Genomic DNA, 24066 nt, shown 5'->3' on the forward strand with positions numbered 1-24066 from the left:
CCAGCTTCCGTGGTCCCTCGGCCCTGAAACTTGAAGCAGGGTAGGGGTCCAGCATGAAGCCCCCGGACCGTCCCACCCCTGGCCGCACTGACCGGATACTGGGGGTCATGGGGGGCATGCTGCGCGCATGCGCCGTACCCGGGCAGGAGGGGGTAAGAAGGGACCGCGGGTGGGGTCGGGGGTCTTGTAGAGGACTTTAAGAGAATCGCACTCCATGACTCAGTTTACCCGCAAACAAAAGTTACATGGAGCAGTCGCAAAGTTCCATAAATTCTGTTATGAGAGCCATAAGCCAAGTTCTTGTTGACCCTTTCAGAATAATGTGCATTTTGACAGGAGGGAGAAAGGAAGGGGGAGGTCAAGGCAGCCTAGGAAAAGGGTCCTTACAGTGACTCTGTCTCGACAGCCCCCGGAGAGCGATCCCTTAGGGCCCGGGAGTACCAAGACAGAGAGTGAACGTCCCGAGGAGGATCAGACAGGGGAGCGCGAACGTGAGGTCCTCGCCTGGGCTCCGCAGCCCGGTAAGAAGCTGGGCTTGGGTGGGGCACGATTTGCCATCCTGCGCAAAGTGGTGATTTCAGATAGATTCTGTTCATATTAGCATAAAGGCTTGCGCCTAATTTGCATGGGGCATTAAATCGCAGATACCTCGCTTCTCTTCTAGCCCGATGGGTGTCCTCACTTCGGCGGGTCCCAAGCCCCCGAAGGCGGAGTGGAGTGTCCTCGCGCCCCACCCCTGGCCCTGGGCCAGCCCAGGCGCCCGGACTTCGCCTTAATTGGTGATTAGTTTAAGCTGGAGTCCTGGGGCCTGGAGGAAAGAAGGGTCGGGGGGAGAGGGCGGCACCTGGGCTGTGTTCCCTACAAAGTGTTCCCCATACACGCATGCACATAGAAAGCCAGAACCTCAGAACCTTTTACACAAACCAAGGCCTCATCCCGCGAATCCTTCATCTCAGAGGCCAAGGGGCGAGCGAGGCAGACCCCACCACCAGGCTTCTCGCCCACCCAGCCCAGCCCCCAGCAGTCTGGGATGCTAGAGGGAGCTCAGGCCTGGGAGGAGGGGCGGAGGTCTAGGGACGCGGACTGCAAGCGTGGAGGTGCCTGGGGGAGGGGGCTGGGGGAGCGCGGAGGGGTGGAGCCCGGCCGCAGAGGCCCCGCCCCGCAGCAGCACCGCGGCCAGGCCTGTTATTCTGCTCGCCGCTCGGCCCAGACCCGCGCCGCTCCAGTGGCTCTGGGAGTCGGCTCCCGCACCTCCCTGCCCGGGCCTAGAGCCACCCCTAAGCTAAGGCCGGAGACGGAGCTGGAGCGGCTGTCGCATCCGGGCCGAGCCTTCCCCATCACCCCTTCCTCTGGCTGGACATCTGGACCCTGGGCCCCGCGCCGCCGGGGTTCCGGAAACGCTCCCCGCCCAACTCCGCGGCCCAGCCCCGCACGGCCCTCCCTCCATACTCCCCTGCCTCGATTTCCGTCTACTCCTGGACCCCCGCCTCCCATCCCTTTCCTCCCCCTCCTCCCCAAGCCTGGACCCCGGAGGGAGGGAGGGGGGTGTGCGCCCTGCGCCCTCCCCGCCCCGCCCCCCGTGATTCCCCCTGCATGGCCGGCCCGGGTGGGGGGTGCGGGGGGCCCCGGGCGCCATGCGGGGGGGTCACAAAGGGGGTCGTTGTGCCTGTCCCCGTGTGATACGAAAAGTGCTGGCAAAATGCGGCTGCTGCTTCTCCCGGGGGGGACGTGGTGAGTGAGAGGTCTGACGGGGCCATCACTGAGTTGGGGGGCAGCTTGAGCTGGGGTTTTGGGCATCTGCTTACGCTACCTTTAGGGTTGGAGCCTGTACGTGGGTTTTCCAGAAAAGTGATTTAACAGAGAATCTCTAAGGTCCTTTCCACTCTTAGATTTCTGCTGATTCAAGTTGAGGAAGGGTCAGAGGATCCATTTCTTTCCTATAATCAGCTAGCCAGGAGGGAAAATTCTCTTGTGATCCTCTTAGGCCCAGAACCTGTGTCTTCCCACAGATCACTCGGCTGAAAGCCTTCTGAAAAGGGTGCAGAGGGAGGGTGGACTGGGGGTGGGGAGAGGGGGTATCTACCTGTAAGGGGTTTATTAGAACTCAGATTGTAGCTCTTCCCAACTGCTGGCTAGAGATAGCCCCAGTGAGCTGTCGTCACTGCCCCCTTTGTTGGGTATGTGCATGTGCTGGAGAGGTGGGCTGTCCGAAAACAATATATATAGTAATTATTGGAGTGGGAGGAGAGGGGCCTGGGGGTGGCAGACAGTTTTCTTTTGTTCTCACCCCTCTTCGGGAGAATGATCTGTACCTATCGGAAGGGGGGGTGTTGTAGGAGAGCAGATGGCTACCCCCAGTTTCCAGTGTCTGCCCAGATGGCTGCCCCCACCCCCATATCCATGCTATGCTCACGGTATGGGGAACCTCCACATGGAACTGGGGGAGCACAGGCCTGGGAGCCAGGTGTTTACTGTCCTTCCTCCCCAGGGTCCCCTTGCAAAGATTTCTATCCTGGCCAACTCACAGAGTCTGAACATCCTGGAGAGGACACCATGGGGGTTCCTCTAGGACCCCAGAGCTAGGCAGAGTCCATGACTCCTGTCATTCCCTCCTGTTCTAGAACCCTATTCTGTTGCTGGCAGTGGAGGGAGCTTGTCAGCATCTGCTGCCCTGTCTGGCCCCAGCTCTGGCCCCAGCTCTGATCCATCTTCTCCGATCCCCCCTGGACCAGTCACTGGCCTGAGGAGATGGTTGGATCATTCCAAACACTGTCTCAGTGTGGAAACTGAGGCAGACAGTGGTCAGACGGGGCAGTGCGAGGTGAGCAGGGAATGCCACAGAAGAACGTCCATGAAAGACACTGGGAAAGAGGCAGGTTGGGGGTCCCTGGGCCTTGGGGAACCCATACTGTTCATAACCTCAGTCGCTGGATCTCTCTCTGTCCAGAACTGGATGCTGGAACCAACTTTAACCACAGGACAGGAGCTGCCAGAGCTGACATTATTAACTGCATTGCTGGAGGGTCCTGGAGACAAGGTGAAATAGACCTGGGTGTGTGACACACTCCCGTTTGGGCCAACCTCAGCCACAGATCAAGTTCCAGGCTACTTGAGATCATGTTTCAAAATCAATCAAACAGGGACTAGAGGTGTGGCTCAGTGGTTAGCACACTCGCTACTCTTCCAGAGGACCCAACTTTAGTTCCCAGCATCCATGTCACATGACTCATAACTACCTATATCTTCAGCTCTAAAGCACCCAGCACCCTCTGCTGGTCTCTGTGGGTACCTGTATACATGGGCCCCATAATGTAAAAATGAGAATTAATAATAATAATAATAATAATAATAATAATAATCTTCAATCTCAGCACTCTGGAGGCAAAGGCAGGTAGATGTCTATAGGTTCAAGGCCAGCAAGTTCCAGGACAGCCAGAACTACATAGAGAAACATTCTCAAAATAAACAAGTCTTAAAAAGTCAAAGGAATAGATCTGAGAAGGCTCTTCTCACTAAAAGGTATTCCTTTGTTTGCCCACCTCTTACCTTCCAGCCAGCTGAAGAAGACACTTTGTCTCAAGCTCCCAAGAACGAGGAAGAGCTGAAGAAGAGAGCCCTGGAAAGGAGTATGTAAGTTCACACTTCGGGTCACATTCAGGCTGCTGAACGTCCTCAAGATCCCTCACCTTTTACAGCCCTCTGAGGAGGCTGTGGTGATAATGCAGGAATAACTGGCTAAACTAAGGATGTAGCCACACTCTGAAGTGAAGGCATCCTTGTGCACTCTAGGTTTGTCCTGAGCGAGCTGGTAGAAACAGAAAGAATGTATGTGGACGACTTGGGACAGATTGTAGAGGTAGTTCTCCCTTCTCCTTCCCAGCGGTGACCCACTGACCCTTTCCCTCTGCCTGGGGATAATTTGAAGAGAGGTTGCTCCTCTGGGCCACAGATTCTCTTTACTTGTAGACTTTGTGCAAGGGTCACCCACAGCTGGGTATACATAATCGTAGTCCCGCCTCCTCCTTCCCACAGGGTTACATGGCTACCATGGCTACTCAGGGGGTGCCTGAGAGTCTCCGAGGTCGTGACAGGATCGTGTTTGGGAACATTCAGCAGATCTATGAGTGGCACAGAGAGTGAGTGCTGGAGCCCTGCGCCAGGTGCTGGGGAAGGGCTCCCTTTGGTAGTCTATCCCAGACTCCATATTGGAACCATGGGTCCGCTGTGATTCAGGAAGCCGCTGGAGTTTTGTAGAGGGAGTGATTAGAGCATGTGGCTGGGAATCTGGGGTGTGTTCTGAGGATTGTCTGAGATGCTGTCTCACAACTCTTCCAGCTATTTCCTGCAGGAGCTGCAGCAGTGTTTGAAAGATCCTGATTGGCTGGCTCAGCTGTTCATCAAACATGTGAGGCTGGGCCTTAACAGGGTAAAGGGCTTGGGATGAGTCTGGGCAATGTGGAGATGGGCTCTCTTCTGTCACCATCCACCCGGATTTCTCCAACATTATCCCTGCCAGGAGCGCCGACTGCATATGTATGTGGTGTACTGCCAGAATAAACCCAAGTCAGAACATGTGCTGTCAGAATTTGGGGACAGCTACTTTGAGGTCAGTGGTTGAGGGGCCTTAGGGGAAAGACAGGATCAGTGTGAGCAGGATTTTCAGGCTACGTACCTGCCCTGTCCTTGTCCCCAGGAGCTCAGGCAGCAGCTGGGACACCGTCTGCAGCTCAACGACCTCCTCATTAAACCAGTGCAGCGCATCATGAAATACCAGTTGCTGCTGAAGGTCAGGACCCACCTTTCCCCCTGGGGACACAGCTGGCTGGGGACAGGCATTTTCCTCAGTCATCTTTAAGGTTCTGAGGGCTCTACAGAGCTTTCTTCTTTACGTCATAGGATTTTCTAAAGTCTTACAGAAGAGCTGGGATGGATACTGAGGAGCTGGAGGTGAGGTCCCCAGAACACCATATTTGCCCCATCCTCTTCATCCTGTGGGTACTACAGTCTCTGGGTGGTTCAGGGATGTCTGGTTTTAAGAGAGAGGCCCCTGGGGTGGTGATGTAAAGAGAGGCTCTCTCAAAAGGAGCTTCTTCGCCAGTAATGAATCTGTTTATCCAACAATGCCCCTCTTCACCTGTATCCCAGCAAGCTGTGGAGGTCATGTGCTTCGTCCCCAAGCGTTGCAATGATATGATGTCCCTGGGGAGACTTCGGGGATTTGAGGTATGGGAATGGGGTGGGACACTCTGGATCCTTATGAGGAAGGACCTCCTTGGGGGTATTGGGTGGGGGAGGGGAGAGAAGCTCTTTTCAAACTCTTCTGCCTTCTCAGATGAAATGTCCTTTGGTTCCAGGGGAAACTGGCTGCCCAGGGGAAGCTCTTGGGCCAGGACACATTCTTGGTTACAGAGCCCGAAGCTGGGGGTCTGCTTTCTTCCCGGGGTCGGGAGAGGCGTGTCTTCCTGTTTGAGCAAATCATCATCTTCAGTGAGGCCCTGGGAGGAGGAGGTCGAGGTGGCGCACAGCCTGACTACGTGTACAAGAACAGCATCAAGGTGGGGGCGGGGCATATGGACGGAGCTGACCCCATGGGCGAGGCTCCTAGGGTAGGTGAAGGAGCTCGTAGAATCTGAGGGCTGTCTCTGTCTGCCAATCCAGGTGAGCTGCCTAGGGTTGGAGGGGAATCTCCAAGGCAACCCTTGCCGGTTTGCGCTGACCTCTAGAGGCCCAGAAGGTGGGATCCAGCGCTACGTTCTGCAGGCTTCAGACCCTGTTGTCAGTCAAGCCTGGATCAAGCAAGTGGCCCAGATCCTGGAAAGCCAGCGTGACTTTCTCAACGGTGAAGCTCCCATCCTCTCTCTACAGAGGCTCCCAAAGCTATTTGACCTCCTGAACCTCCTTGCTGCCCCGTCTCCAACCTTTGCTTCCTTGAGCCTGGCTTCTCTCCATTCCCCATCTACCCAGAATCCTCCAAAGTTCCAAGCACCTTACACTGGCCACATGTGGAGAGCAGGAAATGGGAAGAAGGGAAAGCAGGGAAGCTGATCTCTTCTGTAATACATCTCTATTCCTTTCCTTGTTTCAGCATTACAGTCTCCCATCGAGTACCAGAGACGTGAGAGTCAGACCAACAGCCTGGGGCGACCAGGGGTAGGGAGCCCTGGGAGAATTCGGCCTGGAGACCTGACCCAGGTCAGCATGCACACACCCATCAATGGCTCTCTTCCCTCCCTGTTACTTCTGCCCAGAGGGGAGGTGCCCAGAGCACCGTTGCCCCTGGATACACAGGTATGAGTAATAGTTTCTGACTAGGGCAGAAAGGGGAGGGCATTTATCCCACCTCCATCCCCCTTTCCACCACTATCCTTCTCTGTGACTTTCCTAACTTTTTTATTTTTAATTATTTATTTTATGTATGTGAGTACACTGTCACTGTCTTCAGACACACCAGAAGAGGGCATCAGATCCCATTACAGATGGTTGTGAGCCACCATGTGGTTGCTGGGAATTGAACTCAGGACCTCTGGGAGAGCAGTCAGTGTTCTTATCCATTGAGCCATCTCTCCAGAACCCCCCCCCAACTTTCCTAATTTTCATCCTCACTTTCTTCTTTTTTATTCTGGGCAAGAGGAGGGAGCCTGCCTAGGATCTTTGACTGGAGAGAGGAGAGAGAGAAGGCTGGTGCCCTTGGCTGATCCTCTGACTTGAATCTTTCTGCAGGTTCTCAGTGATACTCGCCGGACTCCACATGACTCTCCAGCCCTTCCCACTGTGAACACTCCTCCCTGTCAGGCCAGGCTTGCCAAGCTGGATGAAGATGAGTTGTAACCCCAGAAGCCTCAGAGTGCTGTTGGCTCAGGCAGGATTCCTCAACAAATCTGGGGGGAATCCTGGCAATGCGCCAGAATCTATTTTTCCCAGTGTGTGAAAGATGGGCAAGACTGGGAGAGAGATCAACATGGGGGGCAGTACCTAGACCTGAAAAGACTCCTATCTGCCAGAGGAACACAGGATCCGTCAGCTCCACTCCCTGCATGCACCACGACTCCCTCAAATGGAGGTTATGTAGGGGTAGGAGGGCGGGTGAGGGCAGGGACCAGATAGAAATGATTGGTTTGGGGTATGAGTTTGTTTCCAAGTTTTCCTGTGAATAAAAGTTTTGCTATATCACTGAGGTTGCTGTCTTGGGAGGGAGATGGTGAGGTTGCCATGGGAATGGGTCGGTAAGGTGGCATAGAAGAGGTCTGCTGGCTACAGTCCTTTGAAGAAGGCCCTGGTGATAAAAAAAGAGGGTAGAAGCTGGATGTGTTGGTGCACACCTTTAATCCCAGCACTCAGGAGGCAGAGGCAGGCGATCTCTGAGTTTGAGGCTAGCCTGGTCTACAGAGGGAGACCGTCTCTCAAAAACAATAAGACAGAGAAGGCTAGAAGGTGAGACGAGAGCTCTATCTTTGTCCCTGTCTTTGTCCCTCAACTGCAGTCATTTTCAGCATCTCTCAGTCCAGACCTCAGACTTAGGGAGAGCTCTAGAGTTATCTTACTGTACCCCCTTTATTCAGGTCTTCTGGGTTCTAGATTTACCCTTTGGCTCAAACTCCACCAGAAGGCTCACTGTACTATGATTCCTTACTACTCACTCCAACACAAAACACCCCGGGTACCTTCCCTCCGAGGCGGCCGTGTTCTCCTGAAGAACAAGAGGAAGAAGCAGCTTTGGATGGAGCAGCTCTGGAGTCTTTGTCATCTTGAGGGGAAGGGGTACCGGTGTAGGAATGGATTCTCTAAACCCAAAGCTAAGGCGGAGAGCTGAAGGTGTCTTTGCCCCTCCCAACTTCTGGCACAGCCTCTGGAACAGGGACAGCCAAGCGTGCAGAGACCCAGGTCCCTATGTGTCTGTGTGTCCCCTGTGTTTGTCAGTCCCCTGGGCTCAGTCACGTGCACTGGGGCTTCCTCAGCAGACAATAGACTACTGGGGTGGGGGAGGGGTGGAGAGCTGTGGGAGCCTCCCTATGGACCCTAGGTCTCCATAGCTGACAATGAGGGGAGGGATCTTTAAGGGGGGAACAGGACGTGAGGCCCAGATAAGATTTCTGGGGAACAATAGGAGGAATTGAAGAGGAGAGGCCCACCCTCTCTGAACCCCACCCTGGGCTTTGGGGTCAGGGACTTGGGGAACCACAGAGTGATATGGGGTGCCAAAGTATCTTTGAATGATTGAGAGCAAACAGCAGAATCCTGTTTCAAACAAAGAGGGACCACAGAGGTTCATGAGATGGAAGGATGGCCTCTTTGTGCCCTGGGGCAGCCAGACAAGGCAGCAATGGGCAGCAGTTCCAGGAGCATGTGGCATGTCCTTAGTTTAATGAAACACGTACTTCTGAATGCCTACTTTGAGACTAAAACTGGATGTAAGGAACAGTATTACAGGACTTTTGGGCTCCTAACAAAATAAAAAAAATTTACTTGTTAGTTCAATATTTCCCCTAAGCCAGGCCCAGCCGTTCCTATTAGAGGGAGGAGTGGTTCCCTGTCCCTGTCCACTATGAGGTAGCTTGTAAAACAGTAATGCCTCTTATACTTTTCCTGAGGCGAGCTTGCCAATGAGGAATGGGATTTGAGTGGGAAATCCAGCTGGCTGTGGGGGGATGCGAAGGCTCTGAGAAAGACAGAAAGGCCCGTGACCCAGAAGAACCAGCTCTGTCTTTCCTCAACGTGCAAATGAAGAGAACCCCCCCTCACGGTCCCCCCCCCCCGCAAAACAGTGGGAGTCACTGGAAGTGACTGTGGGTCTCTTATCTCCGTATGGTTCCTCAACACCCTCACAGCGGTCAGAGCTAGCTAAGGATGTCTGAGGAAACGCCTAACACAGGGACTTTTTCCACCAAGCCCTGACCCAAGGAGGTACTTGGTTCTACAGGTCCGGATTGGACCCTGCTTTATGGAGGCGGGCTCAGGGCTGATGGGGCAGAGGGTATTTAAGACCAGGAGATGCTGCAGGGGGCCAAGGACAAAATGAGTGGGCCACTTGCCTCTGGGACCTGCCCAGATCCGGAAGAGGCTTACGACCTTAAGTCTCCGCTGAGCTCAAGGTTCAGGGAACCTCTCACCCACGCTCGGTTCCAGGAGCTCTTCGGGGGCGCAGAGCAGGAGCCGGAGCTACCAGCCGAGCCCTGCTTCCCCTGGCTGTGCAGGCTGCGGAGGAGGCGAGCTAGCGGCTGTTCTGGGCCGGGGGCGTGGCGCGTGCTGCTGGCACGGCTGCCCCCGCTGCGTTGGCTGCCACAGTACCGCTGGCGAGCCTGGCTGCTCGGAGATGCTGTGGCTGGAGTAACAGTGGGCGTTGTGCACGTGCCCCAGGGTAAGAGTCCCCAACTCCAGCTTGTTGGAATTCCAAGTTATGAGGCGCTTTCAGGGAGGGGCTCTGGGGAGCTGAGAGTCCAGCAGTGAGGTGGTGGACTCGTGTCCCTGCAGTGGGGAGGATCAGAGAGGGGGAGCTTGTGGTTCGGTTTGGGAGGACTGTGGGACACCATCATAATTCTCCACCCCCATCCCTCCTTATCTGTGCAACCCTGTGAGACATATTGGACTCTGTTCTGCCTCAGAGAACTGGAGAGAGGCACAAAGTCTGCCACCCAGGACGTGGGCAAGGATCTGTGACCTTGTCAGCCTCACGACCTCCCACTGAGGCCCATTAACCTCTCGGTTCCCTCAGGTTTCATGATGTATAGTATCTGGTGCCAGCCCACGACTGTGGGGAAAGGCAGTGTCTGGAGGTTGTGCACCGCCCCACTGCCACCCCACCCCGTTTTTTCTACTTCCCCCAGGCATGGCTTTTGCCCTCCTGACCTCGGTGCCCCCAGTGTTCGGACTCTACACTTCTTTCTTTCCCGTCCTTATCTACAGTTTGCTGGGCACTGGGAGACACTTGTCCACTGGTGAGTGGTCAGACTGCCCATGACTTTTCTTTGAGATGAAAATAGGAGGGTTGAGGTCCCCCCCCCTTGAGACAGGGTCTCACTGTATAGTCGCAGCTGGTCTGAAGCTCCCCACAGACCTGGTGGTCTCAAACTCAGAGATCCGCCTGCCTCTGTAACCTGGGTGCTGGTATTAAAGTGGGCCAAACACACCTTAGAAAGGCGGCTACTTAGAAGCCTTGGGGCTGTATTCCCCTCTGTTCCCGGCTTGCTGGAGTGCGTACAGAGACAGCAGGATCTCCTTGTCTCCTGTGACATTTAGTTAAAAGGGACAACTTGAGAAGACCCGGACCTTGAAGAAAAGGGTGCACGGTCGGCCCACTGTCCAATGAGAGCATTTGGAGGGCGCACTTTGTGCCAGTGGGTACACTTTTTCCTCCTTGCCTGCCGGTTCCTGTGGGTGCACTCTTTTCCGCACCGGTTCCTGGCTGCTGCACCAGCCCGCGACCCCAAGGTCTTCGAGTAGGCAGCTACCTTCTAAGAGAGCAAATGGGACGCGCGCGAGGCTCCGGAACTGGGGGAGTCCCGGCTGCTGCTCTGCCCCAGGCCGCAGGATTGCTAATCTCTGCATTTGGTCCATTGGCTGCAGGAACGTTCGCAGTACTCAGTCTAATGACCGGCTCTGTTGTGGAGAGGGTGGTGCCCGAACCCCTCGCGGGGAACCTCAGTGGAATCGAAAGGGAGCAGCTGGAAGCTCAGAGAGTTGGGGTGGCAGCTGCTGTAGCCTTCGGGAGTGGGGCGCTGATGGTAAGCGAGGACCCGGCCCGGTGAGGACCCTAGGGAATGGATCCACCGCAAAGGACTGGAACAGTTGGGCCGGAGGATGGAGGGGAGGGTAAGAACACTCCTGAACTAGGGCTCCGGTCCCGAGTGGCAGATGTGCCGAGGGGGAAGCTGGTGCACCGTGCTTGATGGAAACGTCTCACCCCCACGCCGCCTCCCGCCACCTTCTCTGCAGCTGGGGATGTTCGTGCTGCACCTTGGTGTCCTGTCCACCTTTCTATCTGAGCCTGTGGTCAAGGCGCTGACCAGCGGGGCGGCGCTGCACGTGCTGGTGTCCCAGCTGCCGAGCCTCTTAGGACTGTCTCTCCCACGCCAGATCGGCTGCTTTTCTCTCTTCAAGGTGGGGGTGGGAAAAGAGCTTTCTAGAAGTCACGGGAAAAGGGCAACTCGATAGGAACGGAGGGTGGGGGGATAGGATAGGCAAAAGGGGAGGAATGTAAGGAACTCGGGCGCGTCCTGAGGGCGCAGGGGATGAGAGAAAGTTCTGACGGGTCTAGTGGGCTGGTGTCAGTCGGGGGTCAGCTAACGGTGGCACCTGGCCTTTGCTCACTGTCCCTGTCCACAGACGCTGGCCGCGGTGCTCAGCGCACTGTCCCAGAGCAGTCCTGCAGAACTGACCATCTCGGCGCTCAGTCTGGCGTTGCTAGTGCCGGTCAAGGAACTAAACGTGCGATTCCGGGACAGGCTACCCACTCCGATCCCAGGAGAAGTTGTCATGGTGAGGGCGGCCCTACATCCCTGGTTCCAGCTGTGTCCCTATCCTCACCATCCAGTGGGATCTGGAGGCTGTCGCCCCCTTGTGGAATGCACAGAAGTCACAGCGAGAGCTCCCGGAGACTTTTCCGAGCATTTTTCCAGAGCAGTTGACCCATCGGAAGCCACCTTCACTGTCCCACTTCCCGAGTCGAGCGCCAGGCCTCCTTGCTCAGCTCCTTCCTTCCCATTGCACGTTTTCTCTCCTCGGGGGCTCTCACTGTAATTCCTTTCATCGCTGGTCTAGATAACTCCTTTGTAAATGAAGTTTTCCCACAGGCAACTCAAATGTGCTCATAGTGCCTCCTTTCCGCTTAGAATGGCTCACGTGGTTCGTGTGTCTTTTTGTGTCCATCAGTCTAGAAGGACCTCCTCTTAGGTCCTTTGTCTATCTCTCCAGGCAAACCCTGCCTCTTCCTGGGATTCTTTCATGTTAAACCTTTTCTAGCCTCTGCCAAAGGCCCCAGTTTTCTAGGCCCTAACGGGTCATTGTCTTCAGGTGCTGCTGGCGACTGTGCTGTGCTTCACCTCTTCTCTGGACACAAGATACAATGTCCAGGTAGTGGGACTATTGCCTGAAGGGTAAGAGAAAGCCTCCCACCTCTCCCAAGACACCCCTCCTTCGTCCCGCTCCTTCCCTCTGCTCAGTTCCATGAAGCACCCCACTCACTGACCCATCCTTATGTGGCTCTCCCTCTGTAGATTTCCCCAACCCCTCCTCCCCACCCTGGATGAGCTGCCCAGGATACTGGCCGACTCGCTGTCCATCTCACTGGTTACTTTTGCTGTGTCCACCTCTCTGGCCTCCATCTATGCAGACAAATACAGCTATACTATTGACCCCAACCAGGTATGGCCTAAGTGTGAACATCATCCTTTTTTAGAATTAACCCCTAGCCTCACCCCCACCCCTGCCTACGCTTTCCTCATTCTCATCCCTCTGCGTCCTTCTAGGAACTCCTGGCCCACAGCGTCTCCAACCTCATTTCCTCTCTCTTCTCTTGCTTTCCCAACTCGGCCACGCTGGCTACAACCAGCTTATTAGTGGATGCCGGAGGGAATACACAGGTAAGAGGGTATCCTTGGGTGAGGAGAAAGGGTGGAGCATTCAGCAGGGGTCTCAGAAGAGGGTGGGGAAACAGGTGGGAAGACCAATAGCATCTATGTATCCAAGGATGGGAATGGGAGAAGAGATTGTGAAGAGGATGGTTAGACAATAATGGACCTCCGAGAGGACCTCTGTTGGCCGTAAGCACTGACAAAAGCTACGGTGCCTCAGAAGTGATTAAAAGTAAAGCCAGTAACAGCTGGATGGTGTATTGCACACCTGGAGTTCTGGAACTAGGCAGGCTGACAGAACAGAGGGATGTCTGGGGCTCAAGGCAGGCTGGGACACATAGAGAGTGTCAAAACAAAACTGCCGTGCTGTGGGGACGACTCGGCGGTTAAAGCATGGGCCCAGGAGTTCAGTCCTCCAGCTCCATGGGCATGGTGACCAGTCTTGAAGGTAGAGATGGGCGTGAGGTGCCCCGGAGCAAGGGGACTAGCTAGGCTAGCCTGTATTAGCAAGCTCTGGGTTCAACCGAGAGGCCCCCTCAATGAATAAGGTGAACCTCAATAGAGGAGGAGTTCCAGTGTCAGATTCTACAGGAACTGGGTCACAGGTGTGTTGTCCCTGCACACACCTGTGTTCTACACACATTCAAACACACATGCATGCACGCTCACACACACACCTATAAATATAGGAGATAAAAAATTCTGACGTTTCCCATAAAGTTCTAAAAAAAAAAAAAAAAATCCAGCCATTCCAAAAAAACCCAAAACAAACAACAACAAAAAGGAAAGAACTATTACACACCACGCCCACGTTTATACGTTTTGTTTCTCCTATTTTGTTGGTATCCAAGTAGATGGCTAGCTTAGCCTGCTTCCCAAAGCATCAGTACTACAGGACCTTTGCAGATGGAGGTGGGCTCCAAGAATTGGGAGGTTGAACTGCACACATCTGGGAGGGATTGGCAAGTGATAGACATTTAACTGGGGGGAGGGGCTAAGTGTGATTGGCAGACCATCAAGAACCCGGTGAGAAGGTCATATATCTGTGTGGAAGGAACTCTGGGAGGAGGGAGACATCTGGGGAGGAGGGAGACTTCTGAAGAAGATGAAGCAGGCTGGCTGGCCAGAGAGAGCAGCTCCCACGCAGGTGGGGGTGGAGGAGAGTCTCTCTCTTATCTGTCTTTCCTTCTGGCAGCTGGCCGGCCTCTTTTCCTGCGCGGTGGTCCTGTCCGTGCTGCTGTGGCTGGGGCCCTTCTTCTACTATCTGCCCAAGGTAGGGAGAAGAGGCGCTCGCTCGCTGTGTACTTGAATGGAACTGGCTGGGTTCCCGAACCTTTGTCTTGACCAAGGCCTGTCTTCTCTAACTCAAGGCTGTCCTGGCTTGCATCAATATCTCCAGCATGCGCCAGATGTTCTTCCAGATGCAAGAACTTCCACAGCTATGGCACATCAGCCGTGTGGACTTTGTGAGAAATGGCACTATGCCAGGTTGCCACCCCTCAAGCACGCCCTGGGTCTGCCATGGACCAAAGCTGACCACCCTAAATTCTTTAATCCATGCAACCTCCAACATACACAACATACAGACCTCATACATACATCGGGGGAAAAGGAGAGGGTGGGATTGTGAGTTCACATGTCTGAGTAGTTTTTTTTTTTTTTTTTTTTTTTTTTTTTTTTTTTTTTTTTTTTGGAGGTATTTTGGGGTGGTTCTGAATATTAAACCCAGAACCTCATAAATATTAGGAGAGCTCCCTACCATTGAGCTACACCCGCAACCCAGACTCCCAACTCCCCCAGGGTCTGATGTTATATTTGGTGTACATGCTTAAGTAAGCTCTTCTGTCCACCACGCTTGCTTTCTCCTGGGTCATCCTTGCTCAGACTTGTCCTTGAACCTGTGTTCCTTCTGGAGAGTCCACCTATACCCATGTCCCTCAGGTTGTGTGGATAGTCACGTGGGTGGCTGTCGTGACTCTGAGTGTGGACCTGGGCCTGGCTGTGGGTGTGGTCATCTCTATGATGACCGTGGTCTGCCGAACTCAGAGGTGAGCACCGTTGAAACGAAGGAAGGGGGACAGATACCCTGGGTGAAGACAGCCAGGCCAGGTGAGGCTGCGACTCTGACTCTGGCTTCTTCCCTAGGGTGCAGTGCCTGGCGCTTGGATTGGCTGAGGGGACCGAGCTCTACAAGCCAATCAGAGAGAGCCATAAGGTGGGTGGTCTGTAGCCTAAGAAGGCAGTGTGATCAGACAGGCCGTTTCTGATAGTCTAACCCTTTAGCTCCTCCAGGTTCCAGGTCTGTGTATCCTGAGTTTTCCAGCGCCCCTCTATTTTGCAACCCGTGGGCAGTTCCACCGCATCTTGGAGTGGCATCTGGGGCTTGGAGAAAGAATCACGGTGAGGGTTTTGGTAGAGGAGCATGGGATTGGGAGGCCGGTAGGCTCTGAGGATGGCATCTGGGATCTTATTGTTTTTCTCTGTTTACAGCCAGGTAGTGTACCTGACAGAGGTTAGGTGGGTTGACAGAGAGCGAGATTTGGTCGTGAACCACGGAGTTGGCTGGCACTTCTGCTTCCTCCCACCGTAGGTGCTGAGCCTATCAGAGTGGCGATCCTAGACTTCAGTGGTGTTACTTTTGCAGATGCTGCAGGGGCCAGGGAAGTGGTCCAGGTGAGGGAGTGGTCAAGCCAAGGGAAAGCTCCTGGTCATTGCTCTCACATCCTTGAGTAGGGTTCAACCCCTCTGTTTGATTCCTGCAGCTCACCAGGCGGTGCCAGGACGATGGGATCTGCCTTCTCCTGGCCCAGTGTAATGGTTCGTGGAGTAGAGACTAGAGGGGTGGGAGGTGTGGGACTCACTGGACACTTGCACGGTGGATTTGGAGGCCTCGGCGCCTGACACTTTTCCTACACAGCCTTGGTGCTTGAGACTTTGACCCGGGCCGGACTCCTGGGTAGCATGGCTCCAGAACAACTCTTTGTGAGTGTCCAGGATGCAGCTGCGCATGCGCTGGAGAGGCTGGTAAGGGGGAGGAGCATCAAGAGTGGGAGCCAGGGAGGTGCTGGGCCAGGGAACTGAATAGAAGAGGGTCTGGGAAGAGGGGTTCAGAGAAGGTACTGAGGAAGATCAAGTAGGGAGATGCTGCTTAGCAGATTGGAGGCTAGGGGGCGGGCACATCCTTAATCCCCTAGCACATAGGAGGCAGAGGCAGGAGGATTTCTGTGAGTCTGAGGTCAGCCTGGTCTAGGACGGTCAAAACAACATAGACAGACCCCACCTCAAAAACCAAATCAATCCATTAAACAAACAAACAAAAATCCTTGCCAAGTTCAAGAGTGGGGCACCTGTTACCAAGGGTGGGGAGCTGAACTAAGGTTTCCAACGGGGTGTTGTGCTTCCAGAGCATTGATGTGTCTCAGAGAATGAGGTCCCTGATAGTCCCGAACTGTCTACTTCTCTTCTCCAGAAACCCACTGGCCCCAAGAGCTGCACCGTGTGGGTCTGACTGTGGTCATTTAGAATGTGAGAGGCCCCAACAGTATGTGTGTGAGGATCAGGCCGTGATCCCTGAGCTCCCGCTGAATGCAATCAATAAAGAGAAGCTGAGACTATCCGAAACCTATGAAGTGGGTCTAGGCGTCTGCACACGGGGGTCTCCAATCCCCCCAAACCCCGCCACACCCAAAGCACCACAGAGACACGAGTAAAAATGGCTTTCACCGTGTGTTCACCAACCCCACAGAGCTACTACAGTCACAGTGCTTTCTGTAGGGGTGTGTTGGAACCGGTACACATGGTGCTGGATCCAGAGCTGGGGTGGGGTGCATGTCCCTGGGGTTGCAAATTGGGAGTTTCCCTGCCCACCTGAGGAGGTGAGAGGGTTTCCACTTGAGGGTCTTAGAGTCCTTCTGGGCTCTTTGGCACTTGGAAAGTGAACCTCCCCATTTCCTGCCCCATAGGAATGGGGTTGGGGGAGGACTTGGCACTGGCTGTGGGGGAGGGTATGGCTCCATTAGGTCTCTGGTCTCTCACAGAAAGGAAGGGTGTCACCAGGACAAGCCCCTGTTAGGAATCAGATTGGTGGAGAGGGTCGGGAAGCCAGGGTGTTCACCAGTGGGGTGCTCAGGGATTGGGGGGTGGTTGCTGGGAATTCTTGGTTGGAAGAAGGAGGCAGGCCCAGCCTGACAGTTTGAAGGCCCAAATCAGATGTCACTCTGCGGTCATGCACTGCAGCCTGTGTTTGAAGAAGAGTAGACGATGTTTGGCCACCTGACTTTGGTCCAGTGATCCCGGGTAACGGTAACGGGCATACGTTTCAGCCCCTGGATCCTTTGCTGTCCACGGCAGCTTCACCTTCGATGCATGATCCACAACAACATCAGAGCAGGAGCCAACACGGAGGGAACCAAGACCGTCCAGGAAGAATTCTGGAGTCGGGGTGGGGAGAGCACACGGTTAGAGCTCCTGAGGAGAGAGAAGGCCAGTCAACTCCTATGCTGAACTGAAAACCGGCTCGGAGGGCGGCTATGCAAAAGCCACGTTGCTAACACACTTTGGCTTCTTTCACTCTGGCTCATTCTTGTGTAGCGTTCATTTCAATAAATACCAGTTCACTCTGAGTAGGGAGGGTCTGACCCTGGGCAAGCAGCTGGCAGTGAAGTAACCTTTGCGGTGGAGGGGTAGTTCAAGGCTGACCAGCACCTGCGCTGTGTGAGGTGTAAGTGGGATGCTGGGCAGAAGAAAGCGGAGGCTTCAGGTGCAGAACTTGGTCAACCAAGGGCGGTGGGAGGGTTCAGGCGGCAGCGTTGCGCCCCGCTGCGCCTGCCAGGAGGGGGCGCTACTCACCCAGATGTGCCACTCGGTTGAGGCGTGGGTCAAAGCCCACCTGGCGCACTTTATCTGTGCGCGCCAGGAAGAAGTTGACCACGCCGTCGGTGACCACGCAGCTTGGGAAGCCAACGAGCTCGTGGTGGAAGCCCTGCTTTTGCCGGAAGCAGTTCCCAAGGCCTGGGGCGCCCGGCTCCACACTCAGCAGCTGCCGGTAGGTGGTAGCGTAGCCCGAGATCTCCCGCACCGCGCCTCCTACCTGCGGGGAGGGAGAGGATGCTCTAGCTAAGACCAGGTCCCTGAGAGTAGGGCGCTTGCTCCCCGTGCCGCTGCCCCACCCTCGCCCTACTGCACCACACAGGATCCACCCTACCCCCCAGACTCGCTTCAGCCGAGGACGTTCCGCTCTCCCGTCTCCCACCCCACATCCCGCTCCTCTCGCCTACCAGGTCCAGGGGCGTCCTCTCTAGCACGTCCACAAGCTTCTCCAGCCGCGTGCGCGCCGTGAAGATAAAGTCGTCGTCCACCCACAGCACGTATTTGGTGGTTACTTGGGACACCGCCAGGTTCCGACCTGCGAACCAACCCTAGGAGGGTTGTATATGGATGGGGAGTCTGTAGAAACCGGGAAACCCTGACATCTTTTTTCCCTCTCCCCTGACTGAAAACAGCCTGTGTCGCGCTCTAGACTTTTGAACGCTTTCCGATGACCGGAAACTAGGGTTTTAAAATCCCGGAGGTTCCCACCCCCTTCTTAGACATTTTGAGTCCTTTGGGGAAAGGGTCTTGTATTTCATTGCTTCGTCCGTCTGTCCATCCACCCACCCATCCCACCCATCCTCCCATCCATCCATCCATCCATCCATCCACTGCACTGGTATTAAGCACCATTTCAAGAATACGGAATGAATAAGACAGGATTCCTGATCCAAGAACCCTTGTGATAGGCACGCATTTGTTTGAGGCAGGCGGTCTTTATCCAGTACTCTGGAAGCTGCGGGCTGAGGCACGCCCCCTTTCCCAGAGTCCCCTGGCGCCCCCGCTCTGCTTTGTGGGCCGCGCACCTTGCCGAAGGGCATGAAATAGTGCTCCACGTGGGGGTCGCTAATGCGCTCCGGTTTGTCGCTGTCGTCAGCGATGACTATGGTAACTGTAGGGTAAAAACGTCGGATGCTGGCAATGAGTGCCCGTAGCCGATCATAACGAAGAAAGGTCTTGGTGGCAACGGTAACCAGAGCACTGATGTTGTACTGGGCTGAAAGCAAGATGCAGGGGCCAGTGTGAGGGAGGAAAAAAAGGGGGGAGGGATGGAAGAGTAGCCCCCCCAAGGACAACCCCCTCTTTACTTCCCTAATCCCAGTAGCTGTTGTCTCACCTCCTTGGGGTAGGGATGCTGGTGGGTACAGCCGGGGGTTGGGAGGATGTCTTATGCGGATGGTGAAGGCCACTTCATGTCCCTTGGTGGAGAACCGGACTGGGGAGAAAGGATGTAGAATTGGGCCTGTAAGGCTAGCAGAGCATTCTTCTTTCATTGGGCCAATATTTAGATTCCTAATCTGTGTTCTGCCTTTCCAGATCTTGGTGGGCAGGAACACAGTTCTGACTTCTGCAGAACTTGCATGTTGTTTTGTGGTGTTGGGAACTGAAGTTAGAGCCTAACACGTGCTTGGCAAGCACTCAGCAGCCCAGCTGGAGGATGGCCTTAAACGTCTTGAACCCCCTGCCTCTGCCTATTGACGGGCGTTATTATCTACAGGGGTCTCCTAAGGCGACATCATCTGGGAGTCACAGCACCTGTGCAGTGCTGGGAACGGAACACGTGGTCTTGTGCACGCTACCCACTGAGCTATGGCTCCTGCCCAAAAACCTAACAGCTTAGGAGGTAGAGCAAAGACAATGAACCCCACCCCCACCCCCGGACCCTTTTGGCTTCTTGGGTCTGGGTCTTGCTGTGTATTCCTAGCTGGTTTAGTACTTATTGCCTATGGCCCATGCTCGCTCCAACACTAAGGCAGTTCTCCTACCTGCCTCAGTTTCCTCAGCTGGGATTGTATAGGTAAGCATCACCACATGTAGAGAAAAGCTAACTTTTTAAAAAAACATTAATCTTTACTGAGAACATTTACTACATGCCTAACACACACACACACACACACACACACACACACACAGGACAGGATCTTGCTATGTAGCCTAGTACAAAGATTACAGGCGTGGATCATTATGCTTTGCTCTGTGGCACACACATTAAGAGTTTCTGTAACTCGGGTGTGGTGGCGTACGTCCATAATCCTTGGATGGTAGAAACGGGGGTCAATGTTGGCTGAGGAGTGAGTCTGAGGCCAGCCAGAGCTAAATAATAAGATGGTTTCAAAAACAAAATTAAAAAAATAGAAAATGTGTTCCAAATTGATGAAGCCATTTAATCTTCATGGTAATCTCATTAAATAAATTCCTATTACAGGGAACAAAGCTTAGACACAGAAAAGTAAATTGTCCATAGTCCACAACGACCTATGAGGACTTAATCATTCTGACTTTAGGCTGAGTAAATAAGAAAAGTCTAGTGTTACAGCACAGGTGTTAAGTAAAAACAGAGGCGAGGAACATTGTCTAAAGCAAACAGGAGACATTTGAGCCCAGATGCAAACATCAAGAGGGAGCCAGCCATGGGGGAAAAAAATCTCGGGCAAGAACATTCCAGAAAATGGCAGATGAAAAGGCCCTAAGGTAGGAGCAGGCTCAGAGTTTTGGAGGAAGGAAGGAAGGGAAAGGAAGCTTGGCAAGGTAAGTGTTGGGCTAGAAACAGCCAGGAGCGGGGCCACTTCCTGGAGCGGTGATGATGGACAGAAATGGGAAGGCTCTCCGGCTCTGGTTTCTCCCTGGCCTGTTTTGGCCCCGGATAAACAAAGGCTCCTCTGACGCCTGGTCCTGCTGGCCCACTTGCAACATTCATTGTGTGTCTAGGCTGTTCTGGCCGTTGCCCGAGGGCCTCCCACGCTCTGTCATTGCTCTTCTGGTTCTCTCTGTTCTTTCAGTCTGTCCCTGTCCCAACACCTACCCCTCCTCGGCCCCTCACCTGTGTCTGCTGTGTTGGCCTGGTAGCTCCGGCTGCTGTACGTCACCAGTTGCAACTGACGGTTGAGTTTATCCAGAACTGGGCTGGCAAGGGTGAGATCCGGCTGCCCCTCTCCAGTGAGAGTCACTCCGGTGACTTCTCCTGCCACATCCCAGGTGCCTAGGGAAGCGGACAGGTTCACCTGACAGAGGGGGAGAGACAGCAGGGTCAGACCCCCTGACCCGTCTCTTGCTTTTTCTGATCCTTACATCCCTCAGGTGGGTCTGTGACCCTCCAAGGGTTCCTCATTCTCCCTGCCTATCTGGCTTCTTTGGTTTTGTTTGTTTTGTTTTTTGTTAAAGTTTTATTTATTTAATGTGAGTAGTACACTGGAGCCAGACCAGCAGAGGGCGTCATATCCCATTACAGATGGCTGTGAGCCACCATGTGGTTGCTGGGATTTGAACTCAGGACCTCTGGAAGAGCAGCCAGTGCTCTTAACCGAGGAGCCATCTCCCCCACCCCCATCTGGGCCTCTTTATTGTTTCCTCTCACCTGATATATCTCCTGAACAGAAGCTTCCTGCAGACTTAGCCCTGGGAGGAAGAACAGGGAGAACAGGGAGCCAGAATTACACAGACGGTCCTGAACTCTTCCTCATTTTCTATTTCTGTTCCTACACCACTTTATGTCGGACTCGCCCCTGGAGGCCTGAGCAGATCTGTGCACAGAACTCAAGCGACTGCTCTTTAAACTCCTCCCCATCAAAAACACATTTCTTCCGTGGCTTGTCCTGCCCAGCCAGCTATCTCCCAGGTATTCTGCAATTCCTGACCTCAGAGTCCCTCTGTCTCCTCCTCGTACCACCTGACCTGCCTTGTCAGGCTCTCCGCTCTGCCACCCTCACCGCCCGACTCATCCCAAGACCTTCCTTCTTTACCTGGCACCAGGATGCTCCTGAGGGGCTGAACCTCCACACCCTGCAGGGGATACTGTAAGGGGGAGTTGGCGGGGGCTATCAGCAGCTGGTCAGCCAGGGACCGGCTCCTGCAGTGCAGAGGTGACAAAGGAATCAGTAGGAGAGGAGCTCTTTCTTCCAAAGGGGTCACTATGGCACCACGGGCCTCCCTGGGAAGAGCTGGATCCTCCTTTCCCACTGGTACCTTGCAAGGAAGGCCTGGTATTCCTGCTCCCTGGCGACAGAAACAGCCCTCAGCTCCTCGGCGTCAAAGGCTTTAGAGAGGTCAATCGCCCGAACCTGTCTCAGGAACGGCAAGGCGAAGCGCCCTCCGCTGGACTCACAACTGCAGTTGTTCTGAGCCAGCAGCCTGAAGGGAGGACAAGCGGCTTCAGAGGCCAGCTACCTAAGCTCCATTTGTCTCACAAAACGGCACAGCACCCCACATTTGGATCCCTCAACTCTACCCACAGACGAGACAGCTTATCTCTTAAATCCGAGCTTTACAGAAGGGCGGAGTAGGGCCAATTACTGGGATGTCTACGTAGCCGCCATCCAGGAACCCTTCTAGAATCTAAGGTCTAAATCAAGACAGCAGGCTTTCTCCGGGTGCTCTTTTGCCTGTACATCCTCCCACACCCCAGTGGCGGCGACAAAGTTGAGGAGGATAGATTTGTCGCGCCCCTGCCTCCCCCCAGTTCAAGCCTGGCTAGCCCTCTCCACCTCCCTGATAACTGCATCCAACCAGTCAGCAGAAAGCAGCGTCCAGCACTGGAGGAAACAAAAGCTCCCCGGCCACCCCCCTCCAGCACGCTCTGCGCTGTCGCCGCCTCGCCGCGGTCCACACTCACCCCACCACTTGCTCCTTGATCCTGACCGGGATGTGTGCGTAGCGAGGCTCCGGGGCAAGGTCTAGCAGATCGAGCCTCGGGGGACCTTGTGGGGGCGACCACAATGCCAGAGGGTTCGGAAGACTAGGCGCGTCTCGGGTGCTGGCGTACAGGAGACCCAGCGAGGCGCAGGCGAGCAGCAGAACTAGCGCATAGAGGGCCCGGCGGTCTAGCCGCATCCTGAGGTGGGGGAGGGTGAAAGGTGACCAGGCGCGGAGGAAAGGTGAGGGCCGGGGCTGCGGACCCCGCCGCCTCCGAGGCTCGGGCAGGTACCCAAGGCCATCCATCTCCGCTCGGCACGGCGCACACCCTTTCCCTCATGCTCACGCCAAAGGTCTCCCGGCCTCCTTTCTTCCGCCTCTCTCGCCTCTGGGCTTCCGCATACACCCAAGGCTTGGCGTGGTGACATGCAGCATCTTGGGTGCGCGGCCCTCGGGGACCCCACCCCCACCCCACGGACAGCAGCCAGGCCAGGGTGCTGCGGAGGGACAGCTGTACTGCACCTGGCCGGTCTGGGAAGGCACGGTGTCGCCTCCGCGTCCGCGCCCGCGGGTGCCCGGCCTCGGTGACCCTCGGGTGGCCTCGGTGCGCCACGGGCACGATGCGCGGGGCCGGGCGGACGCGGGTCCTGCCCACACCTCGGCCGCCGGGCGCGCCAGCGCACTGACCTGTCTAACGTTCTAAGACCGCGGCAGGATCGCGGTCCGGGCAGTGCCCGGTTCTCCGCCCGGGCCGGGGGGTCCTCATGAGGCCGGCGACGGCCTGATGCGGGAGCTGGGCGGGAGCCCGACAGTGTCAGGGATCCGATTCCTCCCGCCAGAGAACTCCGGGGCTTTGTAGACCGCAGCGCGGGGGTGGTTCTGAACGTTTCCTGCCGGGGTGAACTGAATCGTAAATCAGCCGCGCCCCAGCCCCAGCGACAAAGCCGGGGAGCCCCGGCACCGCGTCGCGCTCGCAGGCAGCCGAGGGCTCAGGCCTCCGCCCGGCTCACACCCGCACCGCAGCGCCGCTCCCGGGCTGGCTGCCGCACAGGCTCCGGCTCTGAGCGCGGAGGACGAGCGCCGCGGCGCCTTCTGGCGGGCGCGGAGAAGATTGCTCAGGCGAGGAGCCCTCCCGGGATGGTCCCCCTTTTCACATCCCTTCGTCCCCAAACCGCGGTGTCTCAGTAGCCGGTCCCCGGTCCCCGCCATTTCCCCATTCGTTCTCCGTGTAGCCCCAGGAAGGGCGGTTGGGTGCAGGTCTAACCTCATTTCAAGGAGCACTTGAATGGGGAGGATGAGATAAAGAAAACCAGCCAGCCCCAGAGATAAACACTGCTTAACCAGCAACAAAGACGGCTGCCTCCCTCTGACCCTCGGCTCAGAATTCCAGCAACCAACCCAGGCAAGCCGTTACTCAATGGCCTACTTCCCCTAACTGCTTCTTGGTACAGACTTGAAGAGAAACTGCAGAGACTGGTCAGATGGGCAGTGATGTAGGCCATAGGTGGCTTGATTTCTGACACTGACCAGAATCAAAGTCCTGTGGTTCTCAGGAGGATCAAAATTTAATTTAAAAAACAAACAAACAGGTAGAACACGATGAAAAAATGTGTCGGGGGGAAGATAGGCAATATTGAATGAACTGTGTGTGTCTGCTCCGGAAAAGGGGAGTACTACCCTTAAACCAAAAGTCTCAGCACAAATTCTAAAGGTAGAGTTACAAAATCTTTAAAATAAATCAAGGACTTTCCCCCCTTTATAGTCGGAAGAGATCCCCTAAGCA

The 24066-nt window shown here is 55.1% G+C and overlaps 3 protein-coding genes across 6 annotated transcripts; 2 read left to right on the forward strand and 1 right to left on the reverse strand.

The window, feature by feature from the left end:
- Window positions 1-14: 14 nt before the first annotated feature.
- Window positions 15-7065, forward strand: ARHGEF25 (Rho guanine nucleotide exchange factor 25). 3 transcript variants are annotated; one of them, XM_080935333.1, is made up of 16 exons: window positions 15-152; window positions 407-521; window positions 2622-2821; window positions 2948-3037; window positions 3554-3630; window positions 3790-3856; window positions 4033-4136; window positions 4336-4405; window positions 4517-4606; window positions 4694-4786; window positions 4897-4947; window positions 5146-5223; window positions 5355-5555; window positions 5659-5839; window positions 6086-6288; window positions 6721-7065. In XM_080935333.1, the coding sequence occupies exons 1-16, from the start codon at window positions 54-56 to the stop codon at window positions 6826-6828; spliced, it is 1827 nt and encodes a 608-aa protein (XP_080791459.1). In that variant the 5' UTR covers window positions 15-53; the 3' UTR covers window positions 6829-7065. The 3 variants fall into 3 exon arrangements, with proteins under 3 accessions (XP_080791459.1, XP_080791460.1, XP_080791461.1); XM_080935334.1 differs by having other exon boundaries at window positions 6086-6192; XM_080935335.1 differs by lacking the exons at window positions 15-152; window positions 407-521 and adding an exon at window positions 1580-1731.
- A 1947-nt stretch (window positions 7066-9012) lies between these two features.
- On the forward strand, window positions 9013-16149 carry LOC308435349 (solute carrier family 26 member 10; the record flags this gene model as incomplete). 2 transcript variants are annotated; one of them, XM_080936032.1, is made up of 17 exons in its annotated part: window positions 9013-9355; window positions 9822-9932; window positions 10561-10718; window positions 10930-11094; window positions 11320-11472; window positions 12007-12089; window positions 12210-12357; window positions 12462-12575; window positions 13762-13839; window positions 13937-14032; window positions 14508-14614; window positions 14712-14781; window positions 14850-14978; window positions 15165-15239; window positions 15329-15383; window positions 15484-15590; window positions 16036-16149. In XM_080936032.1, the coding sequence occupies 17 exons, from the start codon at window positions 9013-9015 to the stop codon at window positions 16072-16074; spliced, it is 2031 nt and encodes a 676-aa protein (XP_080792158.1). In that variant the 3' UTR covers window positions 16075-16149. The 2 variants fall into 2 exon arrangements, with proteins under 2 accessions (XP_080792158.1, XP_080792159.1); XM_080936033.1 differs by lacking the exon at window positions 10930-11094.
- Window positions 16150-16778: 629 nt separating this feature from the next.
- On the reverse strand, window positions 16779-23667 carry B4GALNT1 (beta-1,4-N-acetyl-galactosaminyltransferase 1; the record flags this gene model as incomplete). Its single annotated transcript, XM_080936034.1, has 12 exons — window positions 23548-23667; window positions 22971-23186; window positions 22264-22482; window positions 21618-21782; window positions 21395-21501; window positions 21010-21050; window positions 20476-20656; window positions 18772-18870; window positions 18461-18651; window positions 17843-17983; window positions 17415-17655; window positions 16779-16996 (listed from the first exon to the last, which is right to left on the reverse strand). The coding sequence occupies exons 1-12, from the start codon at window positions 23550-23552 to the stop codon at window positions 16779-16781; spliced, it is 1824 nt and encodes a 607-aa protein (XP_080792160.1). The 5' UTR covers window positions 23553-23667.
- Between the last annotated feature and the right edge of the window lie 399 nt (window positions 23668-24066).

The sequence above is a fragment of the Micromys minutus genome, assembly GCF_963924665.1.
Source record: "Micromys minutus genome assembly, chromosome: 22".
Lineage (NCBI taxonomy): Eukaryota > Metazoa > Chordata > Mammalia > Rodentia > Muridae > Micromys > Micromys minutus.